We start from the raw sequence: 21,658 nt of genomic DNA on the forward strand, positions 1-21,658 counted from the left end.
CAGTTTTGTCTTTGCAAACATCTGCTCTTGAACACACAGCTATAGTGCAACAAGCTAATCAGAAGATTAAAGGTTAAATCTGTTGTCTATACAGGCCACAGAAACATACGTGATCTCTCTAATTGTACCAGACAATTAACACGCAATAAAACTCCTCTTTTGTGTTACAGCATTTAATATTGAATCATCTATAAAGAGTGGAGATGCTGGGGATTGAACCCAGGACCTCATACATGCGAAGCATGCGCTCTACCACTGAGCTACATCCCCTACAGTAGACCACAAGTACTTGAGCCACAACATGAATTGTGAGCTTGCAGATCAGCTATTTTTAGCTTTAGGTTTGTGGTTACATTGACTGCATCATCTGGTGTTTTCAGTGTTTGCAGTAGAGGGCGCTCTTCAACAACCTATGAATGATGCTATGACTTCCAGAGAAGAACCCTAAAGGATTTATAAAAATGCTTCTATCTCAGATCTATTTTCCCAGATTGCATTTTCGGTGCTAAAAACAATAAGCCATATTGAACTGCCGATAACTAAAGAATGGAAGGTTGACGTTACAATGTTGTTTTTTTTGTTTTTTTTATGGCGGAACTAGAAGAGAGACTTGTCTTTCCAACGTGACATTCTTTTTTATGGCGGAACTAGAAGAGAGACTTGTCTTTCCAACGTGACATTCTTTGTTGGTGGGTGGCAGTGGCTCAGGGATAGAGTGACTGGATGGAAACCGCAAGGTTCCCAGTTCAAACCCGGGCTAGAGTTAGTGTCAAAGTGTCCTTGAGCAAGACACTGAACCCCGAGGTGCAGGTTGGTGCCTTGCATGGTTTGCTCCGACATCAGTATGTGTGGGTGAATGTAATGCACAATCTCTGTAAAGCGCCTTGGATAAAGGTGCTATATAAATGCACCATTTACCAATTTTGTTGTCAGTATAGCAGGTAAATAATTACTAAATACTCTTTTCCCCCTTTATTTATTAAGTGCTCATTTTCAGCAACGCCCTGCACATAGAAACACACACATTAAAACCTGGGAGCTGACCAGTACAACCAGTCTTATACTGTTGGCCACTAAGCAGCTCCACTGGAGCAGTTGGGGGTTCAGTGCCTTGCTCATGGGCACTTCAGTGGTGTTGGGTGAGTGATGACCAATCACTTCCCGACTCCGATTTTTCCTGCTCGTCCGGGGAATCGAACTGGCAACCTTTCGGCAACAAGGGCGCTCCTCTAACTAATAGCTGGCAACGAATGTGTGCGTGCATCTGTGTGTATCGTACGTTCCCTGCAGGGCAGTCCCGCGGAGGCTCCTCCCCCTGGCCCCTCCCCCTGGCGGCTGAGCAGCAGCAGGGGTCTGGAGGGGGAGGTGGGCGGCAGGTTGACCACCTTCATGCTGCCCACCAGGGGGAGCTCATGTCCCAGGTAGAAGAAGAGCTGCTGCCCCACCCCCACCCCGGTCTGAGACGCTACCTCCTCCATGAACACACCCACCCTGGAGGGGGGGGGGGGGAGAGAGGGGGGGAGAGAGAGACAGAGAGAGAGAGAAGGAAATGTGTTCTGTTCAAAAGCTCCAGTGCAACACATACGGATATACAGATTGTCAATAAATAAAATCACACCCATGTGAAGTGAGGGGTGCTAATATATTAAAGTCTAACTCAAGTTGATTAGGTGATGTAATGGTGATGTAAAACAAACGGTGCCAACACAAACATTAAATGCCATTAACAATAAAGAGACAATATGACGTAATGCAGGACAATATGGCATACATTTTCCCTTCATTGTCAATGGCGTTTTTAAAACAAACATTGAACTAACAAAACATTAAGAAGCATGATGAATATTCTAATACATTACATCGATGCATAATAGAATGCAGTAATACGCCATAAGTCATGAAAAACAATATACTATAGTATGTCGAAAAGTATGATTTTCATTTTTTTTTATCGGTCAAAACCATGAAAAACGACATACTATATTATGTACTATAGCAGGGAGTGGGTGGAGACTAGAGTGGGTGGAGAATGGGTGGAGACTAGAGTGGGTGGAGACTAGAGTGGGTGGAGACTAGAGTGGGTGGAGACTAGAGTGGGTGGAGACCAGAGTGGGTGCAGACCAGAGTGGGTGGAGACTAGAGTGGGTGGAGACTAGAGTGGGTGGAGACCAGAGTGGGTGCAGACCAGAGTGGGTGGAGACTAGAGTGGGTGGAGACTAGAGTGGGTGGAGACTAGAGTGGGTGGAGACCAGAGTGGGTGGAGACCAGAGTGGGTGCAGACCAGAGTGGGTGGAGACTAGAGTGGGTGGACACCAGAGTGGGTGGAGACTAGAGTGGGTGGAGACCAGAGTGGGTGGAGACTAGAGTGGGTGGAGACTAGAGTGGGTGCAGACCAGAGTGGGTGGAGACTAGAGTGGGTGGAGACCAGAGTGGGTGGAGACTAGAGTGGGTGGAGACTAGAGTGGGTGCAGACCAGAGTGGGTGGAGACTAGAGTGGGTGGAGACTATAGTGGGTGGAGACTAGAGTGGGTGGAGACCAGAGTGGGTGCAGACCAGAGTGGGTGGAGACTAGAGTGGGTGGAGACTAGAGTGGGTGGACACCAGAGTGGGTGGAGACTAGAGTGGGTGGAGACCAGAGTGGGTGGAGACTAGAGTGGGTGGAGACTAGAGTGGGTGCAGACCAGAGTGGGTGGAGACTAGAGTGGGTGGAGACTAGAGTGGGTGGAGAATGGGTTGGTCCTGGTAATGTTAGCACTGTTCTGTCCAGTGTTGATGTGGGAGAGTTTAGTCAGGAAGCGGAGCAGAGGACAGAGTCAAGAAAGACCACAACATGTCAGCGAGTAAAGTCAGATCCCAGACGGTAAAAGCGGGCCTCAAATGTGGGCCATCAGAGTCGACCGAAAGCTTTACAGCTGCTGTGTCAGAGACGGAACAGATCTATTCCTTCTCTGACACAGAACAGATCTACAAGGCAGCCATGCTGAAGCAGCCTGTGATAAAGTTACACAGAATAGAGGAGGAACAGATCTACAAGGCAGCCATGCTGAAGCAGCCTGTGTTAGAGTTACACAGAAAAGGTATGGTCACTCTACACTTTGATTTAACCTTGATTGTGTGTGTGTGTGTGTGTGTGTGTGTGTGTGTGTGTGTGTGTGTGTGTGTGTGTGTGTGTGTGTGTGTGTGTGTGTGCGCAAAGAGCATGTTTGTGTAGCACATCATCAGTCATGTGTGAGAGAGAGAGAGACTTTTTAAATAGATTAGATGAGTAATCTGGTACAGGACACAATGAGCTCTGATTGTACTATTGATGTTACTAGTTAATATACAAACGTGCCCCATACAGAGGGCCTTGAGGCCTTGGTTTATTTCATGAATCAGAGAGAGGTGCTGACTCCCCCTACTGATTTTCTTGTTGACACAACTTGTGTTGAGCAAGAATTACTTTAAATTTCAAAACTCTATTTACGGTGCCAAGGTGTGAGTATGGGGAGTCCCTGCTCCCCTAACTATGCACACTTATTCATGGGTACATTTGAAAAACATTTTATTTACAACAACAACCCTTTGACTCCTTGGATAAAATGCTGGTTTAGGTTTATCGATGTCAATACTAGAATGCCTCTCGTGCTTTTGAGAGGCAAGCAAAGGCCTTGTGTGAGCATTTTAAAATCAAAGGTTATAGTGACAAAGTGTTAAACACTAACTTAGAGAGAGCTCGAGGAAGAGAGAGAAATAGCTTGTTGACTAACTTGGTTTTGTCCACAACATATTCGCCTCTATGTCCAGACATTAAAAATGCGGTGAAGACAGACTGGCATATTTTATCTAGTGATCCTAGTGTGGGGCATGTGCTCAAAGAGCCTTCCGTTTTTGCACATAAATGTGCCAAAAATGTAAGAGACTCTGTAGGGAGAGCAGACTGTTATGTTCCACCGTCCCTTATCATGTCCGATTCGCCTAATTGTGTTCATTGCAATGCAATGATCAGAGGTAATCACATATTACACCCTCATTCTGGTAAACAGATTGATGTAAAGAGCATTATTAGATTGATGTAAAGAGCATTATTAGCTGTAAGACTAAGTTTGTGGTATACATGTTAAAGTGCCCTTGTGGACTCTGTTACGTGGGTAAAATTGGGTAATATTGGATTTTGGCTTCTAGAGACAGAGAGATGGGGGGGGGGGGGGGGTAAATAGGTTGGGGTTAATACTGGTACAACTCTGATAAATCACCTCTGTAAAGCAAACATTGTTTAGTGAATAGTGACAGGTAAGTGCATGCGTGTGTGTGTGCGTGTGTGGGTGTACAGAACATCATCAGTTGTAAACTTGTAATACAACACAGCTTGCATGTCATTTTAAAACATTGTATTAATGTTTTTTCCCTCTTTTCTCCATCCCAGATGTCTTTCCTGCTCAACTCAAACATATCTACAGCAGAAATAGACATCCCAACCAACACCAGATAATTCATACAGGAGAGAAGCCCTACGCCTGTGACCAGTGTGGGACTAGGTTCAGCACGAGCACTGGTCTCAAATGTCACCAGAGAATTCATACAGGAGAGAAGCCCTACTACTGTGGCCAGTGTGGGAAACGGTTCAGACACAGGAGAGCTCTCATAAATCACCAAAGAATTCATACAGGAGAGAAGCCTTACCACTGTGACCAGTGTGGGACCAGGTTCAGCACGAAAGGTCATCTCAAACGACACCAGACAATGCATACAGGAGAGAAGCCCTACCAATGTGACCAGTGTGATAAACGGTTCAGCCTGAGCAGTTATCTCGAACATCACCAGATAACTCATACAGGAGAGAAACCCTACCACTGTGACCAATGTGGGGCTAGCTTCAGCAAGAGCAGTAATCTCAAAAGTCACCAAAGAATTCATACAGGAGAGAAGCTCTACCACTGTGACCAGTGTGGAACTAGGTTCAGCCAGAACAGTCATCTCAAATCTCACCAGAGAATTCATACAGGAGAGAAGCCCTACCACTGTGACCAGTGTGGGACTAGCTTCAGAACGAGCAGTGCTCTCAAATGTCACCAGAGAATTCATACAGGAGAGAAGCCCTACTACTGTGGCCAGTGTGGGACACGGTTCAGACACAGCAGAGCTCTCATAAATCACCAAAGAATTCATACAGGAGAGAAGCCATACCACTGTGACCAGTGTGGGACTAGCTTCAGCACGAGCAGTGCTCTCAAACGTCACCATAGAACTCATACAGGAGAGAAGCCCTACTACTGTGACCAATGTGGGACTAGGTTCAGAAATAGCAGTAATCTCAAACAACACCAGAGAGCTCATGCAGGACTCTAAAGATGTCATGTAGTCAGAGAGCAGGTAACACTGGTGATCTACTACAGCTGATCTACAAGCTGCAATTTGGGTAAAGTGATGCTAATATAAAGTCACCTGCATACTAACTTTGATGAGGCAGTATGGTGGTGTTCTAAAAACATGTTTTTCATACCCCACATTCTTTTATATTAATATCTCAAATATATGTAGTGCTTTTCTATGTACCCAAAGACATTTTGCATGGGTGTTTGGGGGAGTGCATTCCACAGGGTTGGGGCAAAAGCCCTATCGCCCCATGTTTCTTCCCTTTTCTTTTTTCAAAGTCCCAATAAATGTAATGATTTGTACTTACTAGTCATAATGTAGATACTTCAGTATTAAATGTTTGTATTTGTACAGTATACTATATAGCAGGGGTTCTCAACCCGTGGGTCGCGACCCCTCGGGGGGTCGCCAAATTATTTTAGGGGTCCCCAAATTATTTTCAGAAAAAAAAAGAAAAAAAAAGGTTTTTTTTTAAATTTTATTTTCACGATTTTTCAAAAATAGCAGACCTACAAGCTCGTAGCGCGCCACTATGAGCTTGTAGATCTGCTATTTTTCAATAGCTAAATTATAACAATGCTTAAAACACCAAAAGGGGTTCCCGCCCAAAATGGTTTAAGGTTATTGTAGCAGTCAATTTATATTGGGGGTCGGGAGGGGGCGGGGCGGGGGTCCCGAGACATTGCCAAAGCATTTCCGGGGGTCCCCGGCCAAAAACGTTGAGAACCCCTGGTATATAGTATGCAATGGTACTTCATTAGCCTACTGGCAGTGTGTATTTGTACAGTATTGTATACTATATGCAATCCGAAATCCGCAAAATAAAAGGAAAAAAATGTGTCATAATGGTGCATGTAGACGCAGCGAGTGATATATTTTACGTGTTAATGGTGCGTGTAGACGCAGTGAGCGATATATCTTACGTGTTATAATGGTGCGTGTAGACGCAGTGAGCGATATATCTTACGTGTTATAATGGTGCGTGTAGACGCAGTGAGCGATATATCTTACGTGTTATAATGGTGCATGTAGACGCAGTGCGCGCTGGCCTGCTGCAGACAGAAGACGTGGACCGGCGCCCTCTGCAGGACGTCAGTGGTGGCGGTGAAGAACTGGTCGAAGCCCCAGCATCGGTCCTGGTCCGCCTCCAGGATGCCGGCCAGCACCGGGACCAGCTGGCACTGCAGCCCTCTGTTGGTGGAGAGGCAGATGGTGCGTTCACACAGAGCAGAGGCAAAGATACAGGGCCCTATATACCTTACGCCCTGCCTATACCCACTAGCACTAACCATAATCCGTGAGTTACGCATTTAGCAGCTTCCACTATCTGTAAACGCTATTGTGCGGCGGCCACGCTACTCACTATACATTATGGAGCATAGTGTGTGGAGGTCTTTTCATTTAGTGTGTGTGCGGCAATGCATGTGCCCATGAATACATGAATAAATTAAATAAAATAAAGAAAGAATAATGTTTTACAGATCAATTTGAATGTGCTGGAGATTCCTGCAGTTTATATCACAAATTGAAATTTGATTAAAATCAAAAAACAACCAAACATTTGTTTGATGGTGTTTGATACGTGTGAATGAGGCCTCTCGGATCTATGATTATGCTCTCACTAGCAGGCACTAGGACGTAAGTATCGTCTCTGGTTGTTTCCTCCAGTCATGTGCCACGTCTAGGTAGCCAAATTCCCAATACTCAAAAATTCCTGCCCCTCCTTGCCTTCCCTTGCGGCTGGAGGTGTGCCCGTGGGCGTGTTGATGCGCTTTCCCTGTAATTGCTATCTTGCCTACACACGTTTGGGAAAGCACAAAGCGGGTCCTCAGACCACCCACTATGCCAATTCCGTTTGATAGAACGCGCACCTGTAATGGACACGTCAGGAGAGTGGAGCTGCCTGGACGCTCAACGGCAAAGTATTCACAGGTCTCGTTCTCTCCTAATTCTCCACGAATCTCTGTGATTTCCTATAGTCAGCAGGAGTGAGAGTATCAATTCCTCGTGCCAATTGTGTTTCTAAGATGATAGTCTATTTAAAGAAGACGAAGGCATGCGTTGTGCACATTTGCATTAGGGGAAGCCTCGCCCCGCAAGGCTTCCCCTCCCCATCCTACTGGGTGGACCCCGGTCCCCCTCCCCTCCCCGTCTTTCAGACTTCTTAACAACATTTGTTGAAATGGGATAAGTGGGAGGCGCACACTGGAGGCACTGTGTAATTGTAAACTGAGCAGTCTATTATATGAACTGAATTTGAATTTCCATGAATATCCATCGCCTTATTATTTCTATTATTATTTTAATTTTTATTTAGTTTTATGTATGTGTATGTTTTTTTTTTTTTTTCCCTTTATTGTTCACTTTTGCATAGTTTTTTTCTGCTTTAATTGTTACTGCACTGTTATGTGATTGAAAAATAATAAAAATATTAATCATAAAAAAATAAATACAAAAAATGAGTTGGGCATGTTATAATGTAGTAGACTCTGGAAAAGAATTCTAGCAGCCAGCTCATAGCATGGCTCGTTAGGCAATAGACTTTCAATCCATACCTCCTGGGTTCGAATCCTGCTCACAGCATCATTTTTGCATCCACTGCAAATGTGGATAAAGTAAAGTTTGCTTTGGTCCGACATGCATGGTGTCGTGCTTGCGGTTAGGTTTAGGTGTGCTTGCGGTTAGGGTTGGGTTTGGGGTAGGGTTAGTAATAGTAATGTCCGACATACAGTACATGTTCACCCGTGGCTTTGTGTGGTGCCACCATAGAGTATATAAAAGGATAGAGACTGATCTGGCGCGAAGCTCCGCCCCGTCCGCTATTCATGTCAGTGGAAGTTGCTCAGTGGCGTTTTGAAGCACCCGGAAGACTGCCGGAAGTCCCTCCTCCGGACCTCAACTTTGAGGTCCGGGGTGACGTATGCAACCGAGCGCTCAATGTTAAAGCCCAGCTGCACGGGGTTTCCCGGTCATGAATCCACGGGTCCGCCTGTAGTCCCTCCTCCTACCACTAGGGCCCAGACCTTCAACGTTGAATAGCCTCACTGGCCCCTTGGGTGCCACTCAAAGTGACTACTGGCCCAACCCCTTGTATTTCTTACAGATATAGCTGAGGGCTGAAAACACCCGTGTGCCCCCCACACACACACACACACGCACACACACACGCACACACACACACACACACACACACACAGTCACATACTGTGAGAGCTGGCAGCTGTGAGGTAGATGGTAGCTCCACTCTATCGGGCCGTCATCTGTGCGCTGGACTCCAGCTATGGCCCCCGTGGGTTTACCTGTGGTGATCTTGTACCTACACACAACAAACACACCGTCTCCGTCAGACACCTCATACTGTATGTACCAACCTGTTACATTTCAGGATTCAAATTCAAAAGTATCAAAATGTAGAAGATCGGCGCTCCGGTGGCGCAGTGCTAAGGTCCCGGCCCACCACCACAGAGGTTGTGGGTTCCAATCCACCGTGGTGCATCCGGCTTTGTCGGGCGTCTACAGTCATTTTTTTGGTGGGTAGATCTTGTTGAGCTGGTCATTTTGAAAGTAGCTCTCAAGTCAAAAAAGTTTGGGCACCCCTGGTCTACACGAACGGCACGTTTTCGGGGGAAGGGAAGCCTGGCTGGGAGGGAGATAATTGGTCATCATTGCATGTACTCCTACGGGCTGGGGCGTCACCTGTCAGCAGGGAGTGTTGGGCGGGAGGAGTAGGCCCTATGTCCTCTCGGTGGGGGCTCCTCACTGGCAGGTGAGTCAGTAGGGTACAGCAGTACGTCCTCCCAATGGGGGCTCCTCACTGGCAGGTGAGTCAGTAGGATACAACAGTATGTCCTCCCGGTGGGGGCTCCTCACTGTCAGGTGAATCAGTATAGGACATATCAGTATGTCCTCCCGGTGGGGGATCCTCACTGGCAGGTGAGTCAGTGAGGATACAACAGCAGCGACAACACAGAAATGTGTGTGGGGAGGAATTAATTAAGATTTCACCTATTGTCCAAGTCAACGTGGGGGGAACCTTTTTACTGACGGACCAACCACCTCCGGTTTATCTCCTAGACACGGAGACGCTGACAGACAGCAGCATAGCGCGATCTCAAACTGAATCAACATAAAACATTCAAAGATGGAGATCTCCGTCCATGGCAAGTCCGATGGATTTGAAAATGGCAGTTAATGTGTTAACACATATTTCTGGGGACCCCCTGGAATCCCCCCCCCCCCCAGGACCCCTGTAACGTGTGGCGTGTGCTACTCACATGGTGGTCTTGTTCCTGCGGGGTCCTCCGTAGGGCGTGAAGGGGAGCCCCCCGGTGGCCACGTGGTAGAAGGTCACGCCGATGCTCCACAGGTCAACGCTCACGCCGTACGCCCTCTGCTGGGGCTTACGGAGTACTGCGCGCTCGTACATGTCTGGATGCTGCATGCACACACGCGCGAGCACACACACATAAACGTGCACGCACGCACGCACGCACGCACACACACACACACACACACACACACACACACACACACACACACACACACACACACACACACACACACACACACACACACACACACACACACACACACACACACACACACACACACACACACACACAAATTTGTATTGAATTGAATTGAATTGCACTCAAACGCACAACATTGCAAAGGATGTGCCATCTGTTGAGATTTGTATCCATTCAGAATTCAGTGCAGTGGTTCTGTTATTCTGTCCACTAGAGGGCTCCCTGGTCTTCAGAATGGTGGTGGTTTGGTTTTAAAGTGTCAATGTGTTGGGACTTAAATCTATGAGTTAGCATGCAGCAAGACTAAATCTATGAGTTAGCAGCAAGTTGAAATATGTCTTTGTGGTAGAAATACATGTACCGTATATACCACCACCTGTGCAAATGGAAATATTAGGAGTCTAAATGTTTCTTTTCAATCACAACATCGAGCTCATCATTGTGACATGTATATAATAGAGAGGTCACTGACATTTAAATTTAAATTGAAAGCTAAATTCATGATGTATTATGAGGTGCTGCTGTGAAATGAGTTGAGCGGTGAGTGTGATCTAACCCACAGACAGTGTCAACATAGTTACGGAGAAGAGGGTGTGGAAAACAAGGAAGGACTGATCTGCGAAGAGAAAAGCCTGGTCACAACCTAAGGCAGAGAGTGTATAGAAGAGAAACGCCTGGTCACAACCTAAGGCAGAGTGTATAGAAGAGAAACGCCTGGTCACAACCTAAGGCAGAGAGTGAATAGAAGAGAAACGCCTGGTCACAACCTAAGGCAGAGTGTGAATAGAAGAGAAAAGCCTGGTCACAACCTAAGGCAGAGAGTGTATAGAAGAGAAAAGCCTGGTCACAACCTAAGGCAGAGAGTGTATAGAAGAGAAAAGCCTGGTCACAACCTAAGGCAGAGTGTATAGAAGAGAAAAGCCTGGTCACAACCTAAGGCAGAGAGTGTATAGAAGAGAAAAGCCTGGTCACAACCTAAGGCAGAGAGTGTATAGAAGAGAAAAGCCTGGTCACAACCTAAGGCAGAGAGTGTATAGAAGAGAAACGCCTGGTTACAACCTAAGGCAGAGAGTGAATAGAAGAGAAAAGCCTGGTCACAACCTAAGGCAGAGAGTGTATAGAAGAGAAAAGCCTGGTCACAACCTAAGGCAGAGAGTGAATAGAAGAGAAAAGCCTGGTCACAACCTAAGGCAGAGAGTGAATAGAAGAGAAACGCCTGGTCACAACCTAAGGCAGAGAGTGAATAGAAGAGAAACGCCTGGTCACAACCTAAGGCAGAGAGTGTATAGAAGAGAAACGCCTGGTCACAACCTAAGGCAGAGAGTGTATAGAAGAGAAACGCCTGGTCACAACCTAAGGCAGAGAGTGAATAGAAGAGAAACGCCTGGTCACAACCTAAGGCAGAGTGTGAATAGAAGAGAAAAGCCTGGTCACAACCTAAGGCAGAGAGTGTATAGAAGAGAAAAGCCTGGTCACAACCTAAGGCAGAGAGTGTATAGAAGAGAAAAGCCTGGTCACAACCTAAGGCAGAGTGTATAGAAGAGAAAAGCCTGGTCACAACCTAAGGCAGAGAGTGTATAGAAGAGAAAAGCCTGGTCACAACCTAAGGCAGAGAGTGTATAGAAGAGAAAAGCCTGGTCACAACCTAAGGCAGAGAGTGTATAGAAGAGAAAAGCCTGGTCACAACCTAAGGCAGAGAGTGTATAGAAGAGAAAAGCCTGGTCACAACCTAAGGCAGAGTGTATAGAAGAGAAAAGCCTGGTCACAACCTAAGGCAGAGAGTGTATAGAAGAGAAAAGCCTGGTCACAACCTAAGGCAGAGAGTGTATAGAAGAGAAAAGCCTGGTCACAACCTAAGGCAGAGAGTGTATAGAAGAGAAACGCCTGGTTACAACCTAAGGCAGAGAGTGAATAGAAGAGAAAAGCCTGGTCACAACCTAAGGCAGAGAGTGTATAGAAGAGAAAAGCCTGGTCACAACCTAAGGCAGAGAGTGAATAGAAGAGAAAAGCCTGGTCACAACCTAAGGCAGAGAGTGAATAGAAGAGAAACGCCTGGTCACAACCTAAGGCAGAGAGTGAATAGAAGAGAAACGCCTGGTCACAACCTAAGGCAGAGAGTGTATAGAAGAGAAACGCCTGGTCACAACCTAAGGCAGAGAGTGAATAGAAGAGAAACGCCTGGTCACAACCTAAGGCAGAGAGTGAATAGAAGAGAAAAGCCTGGTCACAACCTAAGGCAGAGAGTGAATAGAAGACAAAAGCCTGGTACAACCTAAGGCAGAGTTTATAGAAGAGAAAAGCCTGGTCACAACCTAAGGCAGAGAGTGAATAGAAGAGAAAAGCCTGGTCACAACCTAAGGCAGAGTGTATAGAAGAGAAACGCCTGGTCACAACCTAAGGCAGAGAGTGAATAGAAGAGAAACGCCTGGTCACAACCTAAGGCAGAGAGTGAATAGAAGAGAAACGCCTGGTCACAACCTAAGGCAGAGAGTGAATAGAAGAGAAACGCCTGGTCACAACCTAAGGCAGAGAGTGAATAGAAGAGAAACGCCTGGTCACAACCTAAGGCAGAGAGTGTATAGAAGAGAAAAGCCTGGTCACAACCTAAGGCAGAGAGTGTATAGAAGAGAAAAGCCTGGTCACAACCTAAGGCAGAGTGAATAGAAGAGAAACGCCTGGTCACAACCTAAGGCAGAGAGTGAATAGAAGAGAAACGCCTGGTCACAACCTAAGGCAGAGAGTGTATAGAAGAGAAAAGCCTGGTCACAACCTAAGGCAGAGAGTGAATAGAAGAGAAACGCCTGGTCACAACCTAAGGCAGAGAGTGTATAGAAGAGAAAAGCCTGGTCACAACCTAAGGCAGAGAGTGTATAGAAGAGAAAAGCCTGGTCACAACCTAAGGCAGAGAGTGTATAGAAGAGAAAAGCCTGGTCACAACCTAAGGCAGAGTGAATAGAAGAGAAACGCCTGGTCACAACCTAAGGCAGAGTGTATAGAAGAGAAACGCCTGGTCACAACCTAAGGCAGAGTGTATAGAAGAGAAACGCCTGGTCACAACCTAAGGCAGAGTGTATAGAAGAGAAACGCCTGGTCACAACCTAAGGCAGAGTGTATAGAAGAGAAAAGCCTGGTCACAACCTAAGGCAGAGAGTGAATAGAAGAGAAAAGCCTGGTCACAACCTAAGGCAGAGAGTGAATAGAAGAGAAAAGCCTGGTCACAACCTAAGGCAGAGAGTGTATAGAAGAGAAAAGCCTGGTCACAACCTAAGGCAGAGAGTGTATAGAAGAGAAAAGCATGGTCACAACCTAAGGCAGAGAGTGTATAGAAGAGAAAAGCCTGGTCACAACCTAAGGCAGAGAGTGAATAGAAGACAAAAGCCTGGTACAACCTAAGGCAGAGAGTGTATAGAAGAGAGAAGCCTGGTCACAACCTAAGGCAGAGAGTGAATAGAAGAGAAAAGCCTGGTCACAACCTAAGGCAGAGAGTGTATAGAAGAGAAAAGCCTGGTCACAACCTAAGGCAGAGAGTGAATAGAAGAGAAAAGCCTGGTCACAACCTAAGGCAGAGAGTGAATAGAAGAGAAACGCCTGGTCACAACCTAAGGCAGAGAGTGTATAGAAGAGAAACGCCTGGTCACAACCTAAGGCAGAGAGTGAATAGAAGAGAAACACCTGGTCACAACCTAAGGCAGAGTGAATAGAAGAGAAACGCCTGGTCACAACCTAAGGCAGAGAGTGAATAGAAGAGAAACGCCTGGTCACAACCTAAGGCAGAGAGTGAATAGAAGAGAAACGCCTGGTCACAACCTAAGGCAGAGAGTGAATAGAAGAGAAACGCCTGGTCACAACCTAAGGCAGAGAGTGAATAGAAGAGAAACGCCTGGTCACAACCTAAGGCAGAGAGTGTATAGAAGAGAAAAGCCTGGTCACAACCTAAGGCAGAGAGTGTATAGAAGAGAAAAGCCTGGTCACAACCTAAGGCAGAGTGAATAGAAGAGAAACGCCTGGTCACAACCTAAGGCAGAGAGTGAATAGAAGAGAAACGCCTGGTCACAACCTAAGGCAGAGAGTGTATAGAAGAGAAAAGCCTGGTCACAACCTAAGGCAGAGAGTGAATAGAAGAGAAACGCCTGGTCACAACCTAAGGCAGAGAGTGTATAGAAGAGAAAAGCCTGGTCACAACCTAAGGCAGAGAGTGTATAGAAGAGAAAAGCCTGGTCACAACCTAAGGCAGAGAGTGTATAGAAGAGAAAAGCCTGGTCACAACCTAAGGCAGAGTGAATAGAAGAGAAACGCCTGGTCACAACCTAAGGCAGAGTGTATAGAAGAGAAACGCCTGGTCACAACCTAAGGCAGAGTGTATAGAAGAGAAACGCCTGGTCACAACCTAAGGCAGAGTGTATAGAAGAGAAACGCCTGGTCACAACCTAAGGCAGAGTGTATAGAAGAGAAAAGCCTGGTCACAACCTAAGGCAGAGAGTGAATAGAAGAGAAAAGCCTGGTCACAACCTAAGGCAGAGAGTGAATAGAAGAGAAAAGCCTGGTCACAACCTAAGGCAGAGAGTGTATAGAAGAGAAAAGCCTGGTCACAACCTAAGGCAGAGAGTGTATAGAAGAGAAAAGCCTGGTCACAACCTAAGGCAGAGAGTGTATAGAAGAGAAAAGCCTGGTCACAACCTAAGGCAGAGAGTGAATAGAAGACAAAAGCCTGGTACAACCTAAGGCAGAGAGTGTATAGAAGAGAAAAGCCTGGTCACAACCTAAGGCAGAGAGTGAATAGAAGAGAAAAGCCTGGTCACAACCTAAGGCAGAGAGTGTATAGAAGAGAAAAGCCTGGTCACAACCTAAGGCAGAGAGTGAATAGAAGAGAAAAGCCTGGTCACAACCTAAGGCAGAGAGTGAATAGAAGAGAAACGCCTGGTCACAACCTAAGGCAGAGAGTGTATAGAAGAGAAACGCCTGGTCACAACCTAAGGCAGAGAGTGAATAGAAGAGAAACACCTGGTCACAACCTAAGGCAGAGTGAATAGAAGAGAAACGCCTGGTCACAACCTAAGGCAGAGAGTGAATAGAAGAGAAACGCCTGGTCACAACCTAAGGCAGAGAGTGAATAGAAGAGAAACGCCTGGTCACAACCTAAGGCAGAGAGTGAATAGAAGAGAAAAGCCTGGTCACAACCTAAGGCAGAGAGTGAATAGAAGACAAAAGCCTGGTCACAACCTAAGGCAGAGTTTATAGAAGAGAAAAGCCTGGTCACAACCTAAGGCAGAGAGTGAATAGAAGAGAAACGCCTGGTCACAACCTAAGGCAGAGAGTGAATAGAAGAGAAAAGCCTGGTCACAACCTAAGGCAGAGAGTGAATAGAAGAGAAAAGCCTGGTCACAACCTAAGGCAGAGAGTGAATAGAAGAGAAAAGCCTGGTCACAACCTAAGGCAGAGAGTGAATAGAAGAGAAAAGCCTGGTCACAACCTAAGGCAGAGAGTGAATAGAAGAGAAAAGCCTGGTCACAACCTAAGGCAGAGAGTGAATAGAAGAGAAAAGCCTGGTCACAACCTAAGGCAGAGTGTGTATAGAAGAGAAAAGCCTGGTCACAACCTAAGGCAGAGAGTGAATAGAAGAGAAAAGCCTGGTCACAACCTAAGGCAGAGAGTGAATAGAAGAGAAAAGCCTGGTCACAACCTAAGGCAGAGTGTGTATAGAAGAGAAAAGCCTGGTCACAACCTAAGGCAGAGAGTGAATAGAAGAGAAAAGCCTGGTCACAACCTAAGGCAGAGAGTGAATAGAAGAGAAAAGCCTGGTCACAACCTAAGGCAGAGAGTGAATAGAAGAGAAAAGCCTGGTCACAACCTAAGGCAGAGAGTGTATAGAAGAGAAAAGCCTGGTCACAACCTAAGGCAGAGAGTGAATAGAAGAGAAAAGCCTGGTCACAACCTAAGGCAGAGAGTGAATAGAAGAGAAAAGCCTGGTCGCAACCTAAGGCAGAGAGTGAATAGAAGAGAAAAGCCTGGTACAACCTAAGGCAGAGAGTGAATAGAAGAGAAACGCCTGGTCACAACCTAAGGCAGAGAGTGAATAGAAGAGAAAAGCCTGGTCACAACCTAAGGCAGAGAGTGAATAGAAGAGAAAAGCCTGGTCACAACCTAAGGCAGAGAGTGAATAGAAGAGAAAAGCCTGGTCACAACCTAAGGCAGAGAGTGAATAGAAGAGAAAAGCCTGGTCACAACCTAAGGCAGAGAGTGAATAGAAGAGAAACGCCTGGTCACAACCTAAGGCAGAGAGTGAATAGAAGAGAAAAGCCTGGTCACAACCTAAGGCAGAGAGTGAATAGAAGAGAAAAGCCTGGTCACAACCTAAGGCAGAGAGTGAATAGAAGAGAAAAGCCTGGTCACAACCTAAGGCAGAGAGTGTATAGAAGAGAAAAGCCTGGTCACAACCTAAGGCAGAGAGTGAATAGAAGAGAAAAGCCTGGTCACAACCTAAGGCAGAGAGTGAATAGAAGAGAAAAGCCTGGTCGCAACCTAAGGCAGAGAGTGAATAGAAGAGAAAAGCCTGGTACAACCTAAGGCAGAGAGTGAATAGAAGAGAAACGCCTGGTCACAACCTAAGGCAGAGAGTGAATAGAAGAGAAAAGCCTGGTCACAACCTAAGGCAGAGAGTGAATAGAAGAGAAAAGCCTGGTCACAACCTAAGGCAGAGAGTGAATAGAAGAGAAAAGCCTGGTCACAACCTAAGGCAGAGAGTGAATAGAAGAGAAAAGCCTGGTCACAACCTAAGGCAGAGAGTGAATAGAAGAGAAACGCCTGGTCACAACCTAAGGCAGAGAGTGAATAGAAGAGAAAAGCCTGGTCACAACCTAAGGCAGAGAGTGTATAGAAGAGAAAAGCCTGGTACAACCTAAGGCAGAGAGTGTATAGAAGAGAAACGCCTGGTCACAACCTAAGGCAGAGAGTGTATAGAAGAGAAAAGCCTGGTACAACCTAAGGCAGAGAGTGTATAGAAGAGAAACGCCTGGTCACAACCTAAGGCAGAGAGTGAATAGAAGACAAAAGCCTGGTACAACCTAAGGCAGAGTTTATAGAAGAGAAAAGCCTGGTCACAACCTAAGGCAGAGAGTGAATAGAAGAGAAAAGCCTGGTCACAACCTAAGGCAGAGAGTGAATAGAAGAGAAAAGCCTGGTCACAACCTAAGGCAGAGAGTGAATAGAAGAGAAAAGCCTGGTCGCAACCTAAGGCAGAGAGTGAATAGAAGAGAAAAGCCTGGTCACAACCTAAGGCAGAGAGTGAATAGAAGAGAAAAGCCTGGTCGCAACCTAAGGCAGAGAGTGAATAGAAGAGAAAAGCCTGGTCACAACCTAAGGCAGAGAGTGTATAGAAGAGAAAAGCCTGGTCACAACCTAAGGCAGAGAGTGTATAGAAGAGAAAAGCCTGGTCACAACCTAAGGCAGAGAGTGAATAGAAGAGAAAAGCCTGGTCACAACCTAAGGCAGAGAGTGTATAGAAGAGAAAAGCCTGGTCACAACCTAAGGCAGAGAGTGTATAGAAGAGAAAAGCCTGGTCACAACCTAAGGCAGAGAGTGAATAGAAGAGAAAAGCCTGGTCACAACCTAAGGCAGAGAGTGTATAGAAGAGAAAAGCCTGGTCACAACCTAAGGCAGAGAGTGTATAGAAGAGAAAAGCCTGGTCACAACCTAAGGCAGAGAGTGTATAGAAGAGAAAAGCCTGGTCACAACCTAAGGCAGAGAGTGAATAGAAGAGAAAAGCCTGGTCACAACCTAAGGCAGAGTGAATAGAAGAGAAAAGCCTGGTCACAACCTAAGGCAGAGTGAATAGAAGAGAAAAGCCTGGTCACAACCTAAGGCAGAGTGAATAGAAGAGAAAAGCCTGGTCACAACCTAAGGCAGAGTGTATAGAAGAGAAAAGCCTGGTCACAACCTAAGGCAGAGAGTGAATAGAAGAGAAAAGCCTGGTCACAACCTAAGGCAGAGAGTGTATAGAAGAGAAAAGCCTGGTCACAACCTAAGGCAGAGAGTGAATAGAAGAGAAAAGCCTGGTCACAACCTAAGGCAGAGAGTGTATAGAAGAGAAAAGCCTGGTCACAACCTAAGGCAGAGAGTTTATAGAAGAGAAAAGCCTGGTCACAACCTAAGGCAGAGAGTGTATAGAAGAGAAAAGCCTGGTCACAACCTAAGGCAGAGAGTGTATAGAAGAGAAAAGCCTGGTCACAACCTAAGGCAGAGAGTGTATAGAAGAGAAAAGCCTGGTCACAACCTAAGGCAGAGAGTGTATAGAAGAGAAAAGCCTGGTCACAACCTAAGGCAGAGAGTGTATAGAAGAGAAAAGCCTGGTCACAACCTAAGGCAGAGAGTGTATAGAAGAGAAAAGCCTGGTCACAACCTAAGGCAGAGAGTGTATAGAAGAGAAAAGCCTGGTCACAACCTAAGGCAGAGAGTGTATAGAAGAGAAAAGCCTGGTCACAACCTAAGGCAGAGAGTGTATAGAAGAGAAAAGCCTGGTCACAACCTAAGGCAGAGAGTGAATAGAAGAGAAAAGCCTGGTCACAACCTAAGGCAGAGAGTGTATAGAAGAGAAAAGCCTGGTCACAACCTAAGGCAGAGAGTGTATAGAAGAGAAAAGCCTGGTCACAACCTAAGGCAGAGAGTGTATAGAAGAGAAAAGCCTGGTCACAACCTAAGGCAGAGAGTGAATAGAAGAGAAAAGCCTGGTCACAACCTAAGGCAGAGTGAATAGAAGAGAAAGGCCTGGTCACAACCTAAGGCAGAGTGAATAGAAGAGAAAAGCCTGGTCACAACCTAAGGCAGAGTGAATAGAAGAGAAAAGCCTGGTCACAACCTAAGGCAGAGTGTATAGAAGAGAAAAGCCTGGTCACAACCTAAGGCAGAGAGTGAATAGAAGAGAAAAGCCTGGTCACAACCTAAGGAAGAGTTTATAGAAGAGAAAAGCCTGGTCACAACCTAAGGCAGAGTTTATAGAAGAGAAAAGCCTGGTCACAACCTAAGGCAGAGTGAATAGAAGAGAAAAGCCTGGTCACAACCTAAGGCAGAGTGAATAGAAGAGAAAAGCCTGGTCACAACCTAAGGCAGAGAGTGAATAGAAGAGAAAAGCCTGGTCACAACCTAAGGCAGAGTGAATAGAAGAGAAAAGCCTGGTCACAACCTAAGGCAGAGAGTGTATAGAAGAGAAAAGCCTGGTCACAACCTAAGGCAGAGAGTGTATAGAAGAGAAAAGCCTGGTCACAACCTAAGGCAGAGAGTGTATAGAAGAGAAAAGCCTGGTCACAACCTAAGGCAGAGTTTATAGAAGAGAAAAGCCTGGTCACAACCTAAGGCAGAGAGTGTATAGAAGAGAAAAGCCTGGTCACAACCTAAGGCAGAGAGTGTATAGAAGAGAAAAGCCTGGTCACAACCTAAGGCAGAGTTTATAGAAGAGAAAAGCCTGGTCACAACCTAAGGCAGAGTTTATAGAAGAGAAAAGCCTGGTCACAACCTAAGGCAGAGTTTATAGAAGAGAAAAGCCTGGTCACAACCTAAGGCAGAGTTTATAGAAGAGAAAAGCCTGGTCACAACCTAAGGCAGAGAGTGAATAGAAGAGAAAAGCCTGGTCACAACCTAAGGCAGAGTTTATAGAAGAGAAAAGCCTGGTCACAACCTAAGGCAGAGTTTATAGAAGAGAAAAGCCTGGTCACAACCTAAGGCAGAGAGTGTATAGAAGAGAAAAGCCTGGTACAACCTAAGGCAGAGAGTGTATAGAAGAGAAAAGCCTGGTCACAACCTAAGGCAGAGAGTGTATAGAAGAGAAACGCCTGGTCACAACCTAAGGCAGAGAGTGTATAGAAGAGAAAAGCCTGGTCACAACCTAACGGCCGGGCTCCACCGGGCGCGTCAGCGTCGCGTCTCCGTCACCGTCAGGGAATGTTCCCTTTTTAATCAATGAAGGGTGGCTCCACTGCCCGCGTTGACGGAGACGCGACGCGTGCATTAAAATTGAACCGGTGCGTTTTTTGACGCGACGCGACGGAGACGCAACGCGTCCGGTGGAGCCCTGGCGTAAGGCAGAGAGTGAATAGAAGAGAAAAGCCTGGTCACAACCTAAGGCAGAGAGTGAATAGAAGAGAAAAGCCTGGTCACAACCTAAGGCAGAGTGAATAGAAGAGAAAAGCCTGGTACAACCTAAGGCAGAGTGAATAGAAGAGAAAAGCCTGGTACAACCTAAGGCAGAGTGAATAGAAGAGAAAAGCCTGGTCACAACCTAAGGCAGAGAGTGAATAGAAGAGAAAAGCCTGGTCACAACCTAAGGCAGAGAGTGAATAGAAGAGAAACGCCTGGTCACAACCTAAGGCAGAGTTTATAGAAGAGAAAAGCCTGGTCACAACCTAAGGCAGAGAGTGTATAGAAGAGAAAAGCCTGGTCACAACCTAAGGCAGAGAGTGTATAGAAGAGAAACGCCTGGTCACAACCTAAGGCAGAGACGCTATCGGCGGAAGTGTCGGTCCGGAACATCCGTCAGATGTATTTCCCCTGGATACGATATTTTTCCGACCAATCACAACACTTATTTACGGAGAATGTAAAGTGGATATAGTTTAGTTTGTTAATTACTTTTGATGCAGCAATGACCTTTTTTCAATGGATTTCTTTTTTTTAGGTATTAAAAAGGTATTACAAATTTCACACACACACAATCATGTGGGGACTCAGAACCACTGAGTTAGAGTACTCAGCACGTCACAGATCATTTTCAGAAAGAACGCGGGTAAAAGGCTGTTAATTAGCTTCCAGTGAAACATTCCTTATGCCTTAGAGAATTTAATTCTAATGCAATACATTTTGCATGGCTTTTTTCCTCTGTGACTAAAACCTCTGTGGGTGTACATTACAATACCTTTTCCTAATTAGGCGCACTGCGCAACAATGAATTCAGGCTCATTTGGGACCGAGTCCCAGCTGCATCCCCTCTGAAAACCTTGTACCTCCATTTTACAACTTTGTTTTCTTTATGTTCGCCGCAAATGAATGCCCTACTTCACCAAGAGTGTCACACAAAGGCAGCTGATCTACAAGTTCACAACACGTCACAACGCGACACATTTTGAGCTTGCAGATCTGCTGTTTTCACTATTTAAATTTGTTTAAAAATAATTGAGAAAAAAAAGGAACGGACATACAAGGTTTCCCGCGATGGAATGTTCTCTCATCTCACCTTACCAGATACTCTTCAGTACTTAAGTAAATGTACTCAGTTACTTTCCACCACTGCATCTTACCAGATACTCTTCGGTCCCGTAGATGGAGAGGAACTTCTCGTCGTCCTCGAGCTCTCGGGCGGCACCGAAGTCGGTCAGTTTGTAGACGGACCGTCCGTCGTCTCCGACCTGACGCATGATGTTCCCCGGCTTGATGTCGCGGTGCACCACCCCGTTGTCACGCAGATGGTTCATCCCATGCACTGGAAACACACGAGAGAGGAGCGTTTGTTTCATATCAGGGGAGTAAAGACAACTAGAAAGAAGTTGAACCAGGACTGGAACCAAAAATACTTTGTTTTTCTTACCAAAGTGGGCTCATCACTATTCTACAGGTTGGGAGATGCAGATGCAATATAAACAAAATAACCATTTTTTCCCTTTTTTTTTACACTTTACACACGCTGAATATAGCAGATCTACAATGAGCTTGTAGATCGGCTATTTTCTTTTTTTTATATATAGTTTTTTATTGTGGACAGTTAAGCAGCACATCTGACAAGAAAATGGTAG

At 45.9% G+C, this 21,658-nt stretch overlaps 1 protein-coding gene across 2 annotated transcripts in view; it reads right to left on the reverse strand.

The window, feature by feature from the left end:
- ikbke (inhibitor of nuclear factor kappa B kinase subunit epsilon) overlaps nucleotides 1–21,658 on the reverse strand; it is a 39,664-nt gene that overhangs the window by 13,966 nt on the left and 4,040 nt on the right. For both annotated transcript variants that reach the window (XM_079509309.1, XM_079509310.1), the window contains 5 exons: nucleotides 21,167–21,348; nucleotides 9,630–9,790; nucleotides 8,561–8,671; nucleotides 6,367–6,546; nucleotides 1,280–1,491 (listed from right to left, as the gene is read on the reverse strand). In XM_079509309.1, coding sequence (XP_079365435.1) covers nucleotides 1,280–1,491; nucleotides 6,367–6,546; nucleotides 8,561–8,671; nucleotides 9,630–9,790; nucleotides 21,167–21,348 — 846 coding nt within the window. The remainder of the gene's footprint in view (nucleotides 1–1,279; nucleotides 1,492–6,366; nucleotides 6,547–8,560; nucleotides 8,672–9,629; nucleotides 9,791–21,166; nucleotides 21,349–21,658) is intronic.

The sequence above is a fragment of the Electrona antarctica genome (assembly GCF_951216825.1).
Source record: "Electrona antarctica genome assembly, chromosome: 9".
In the NCBI taxonomy this organism is placed as follows: Eukaryota; Metazoa; Chordata; class Actinopteri; order Myctophiformes; family Myctophidae; genus Electrona; species Electrona antarctica.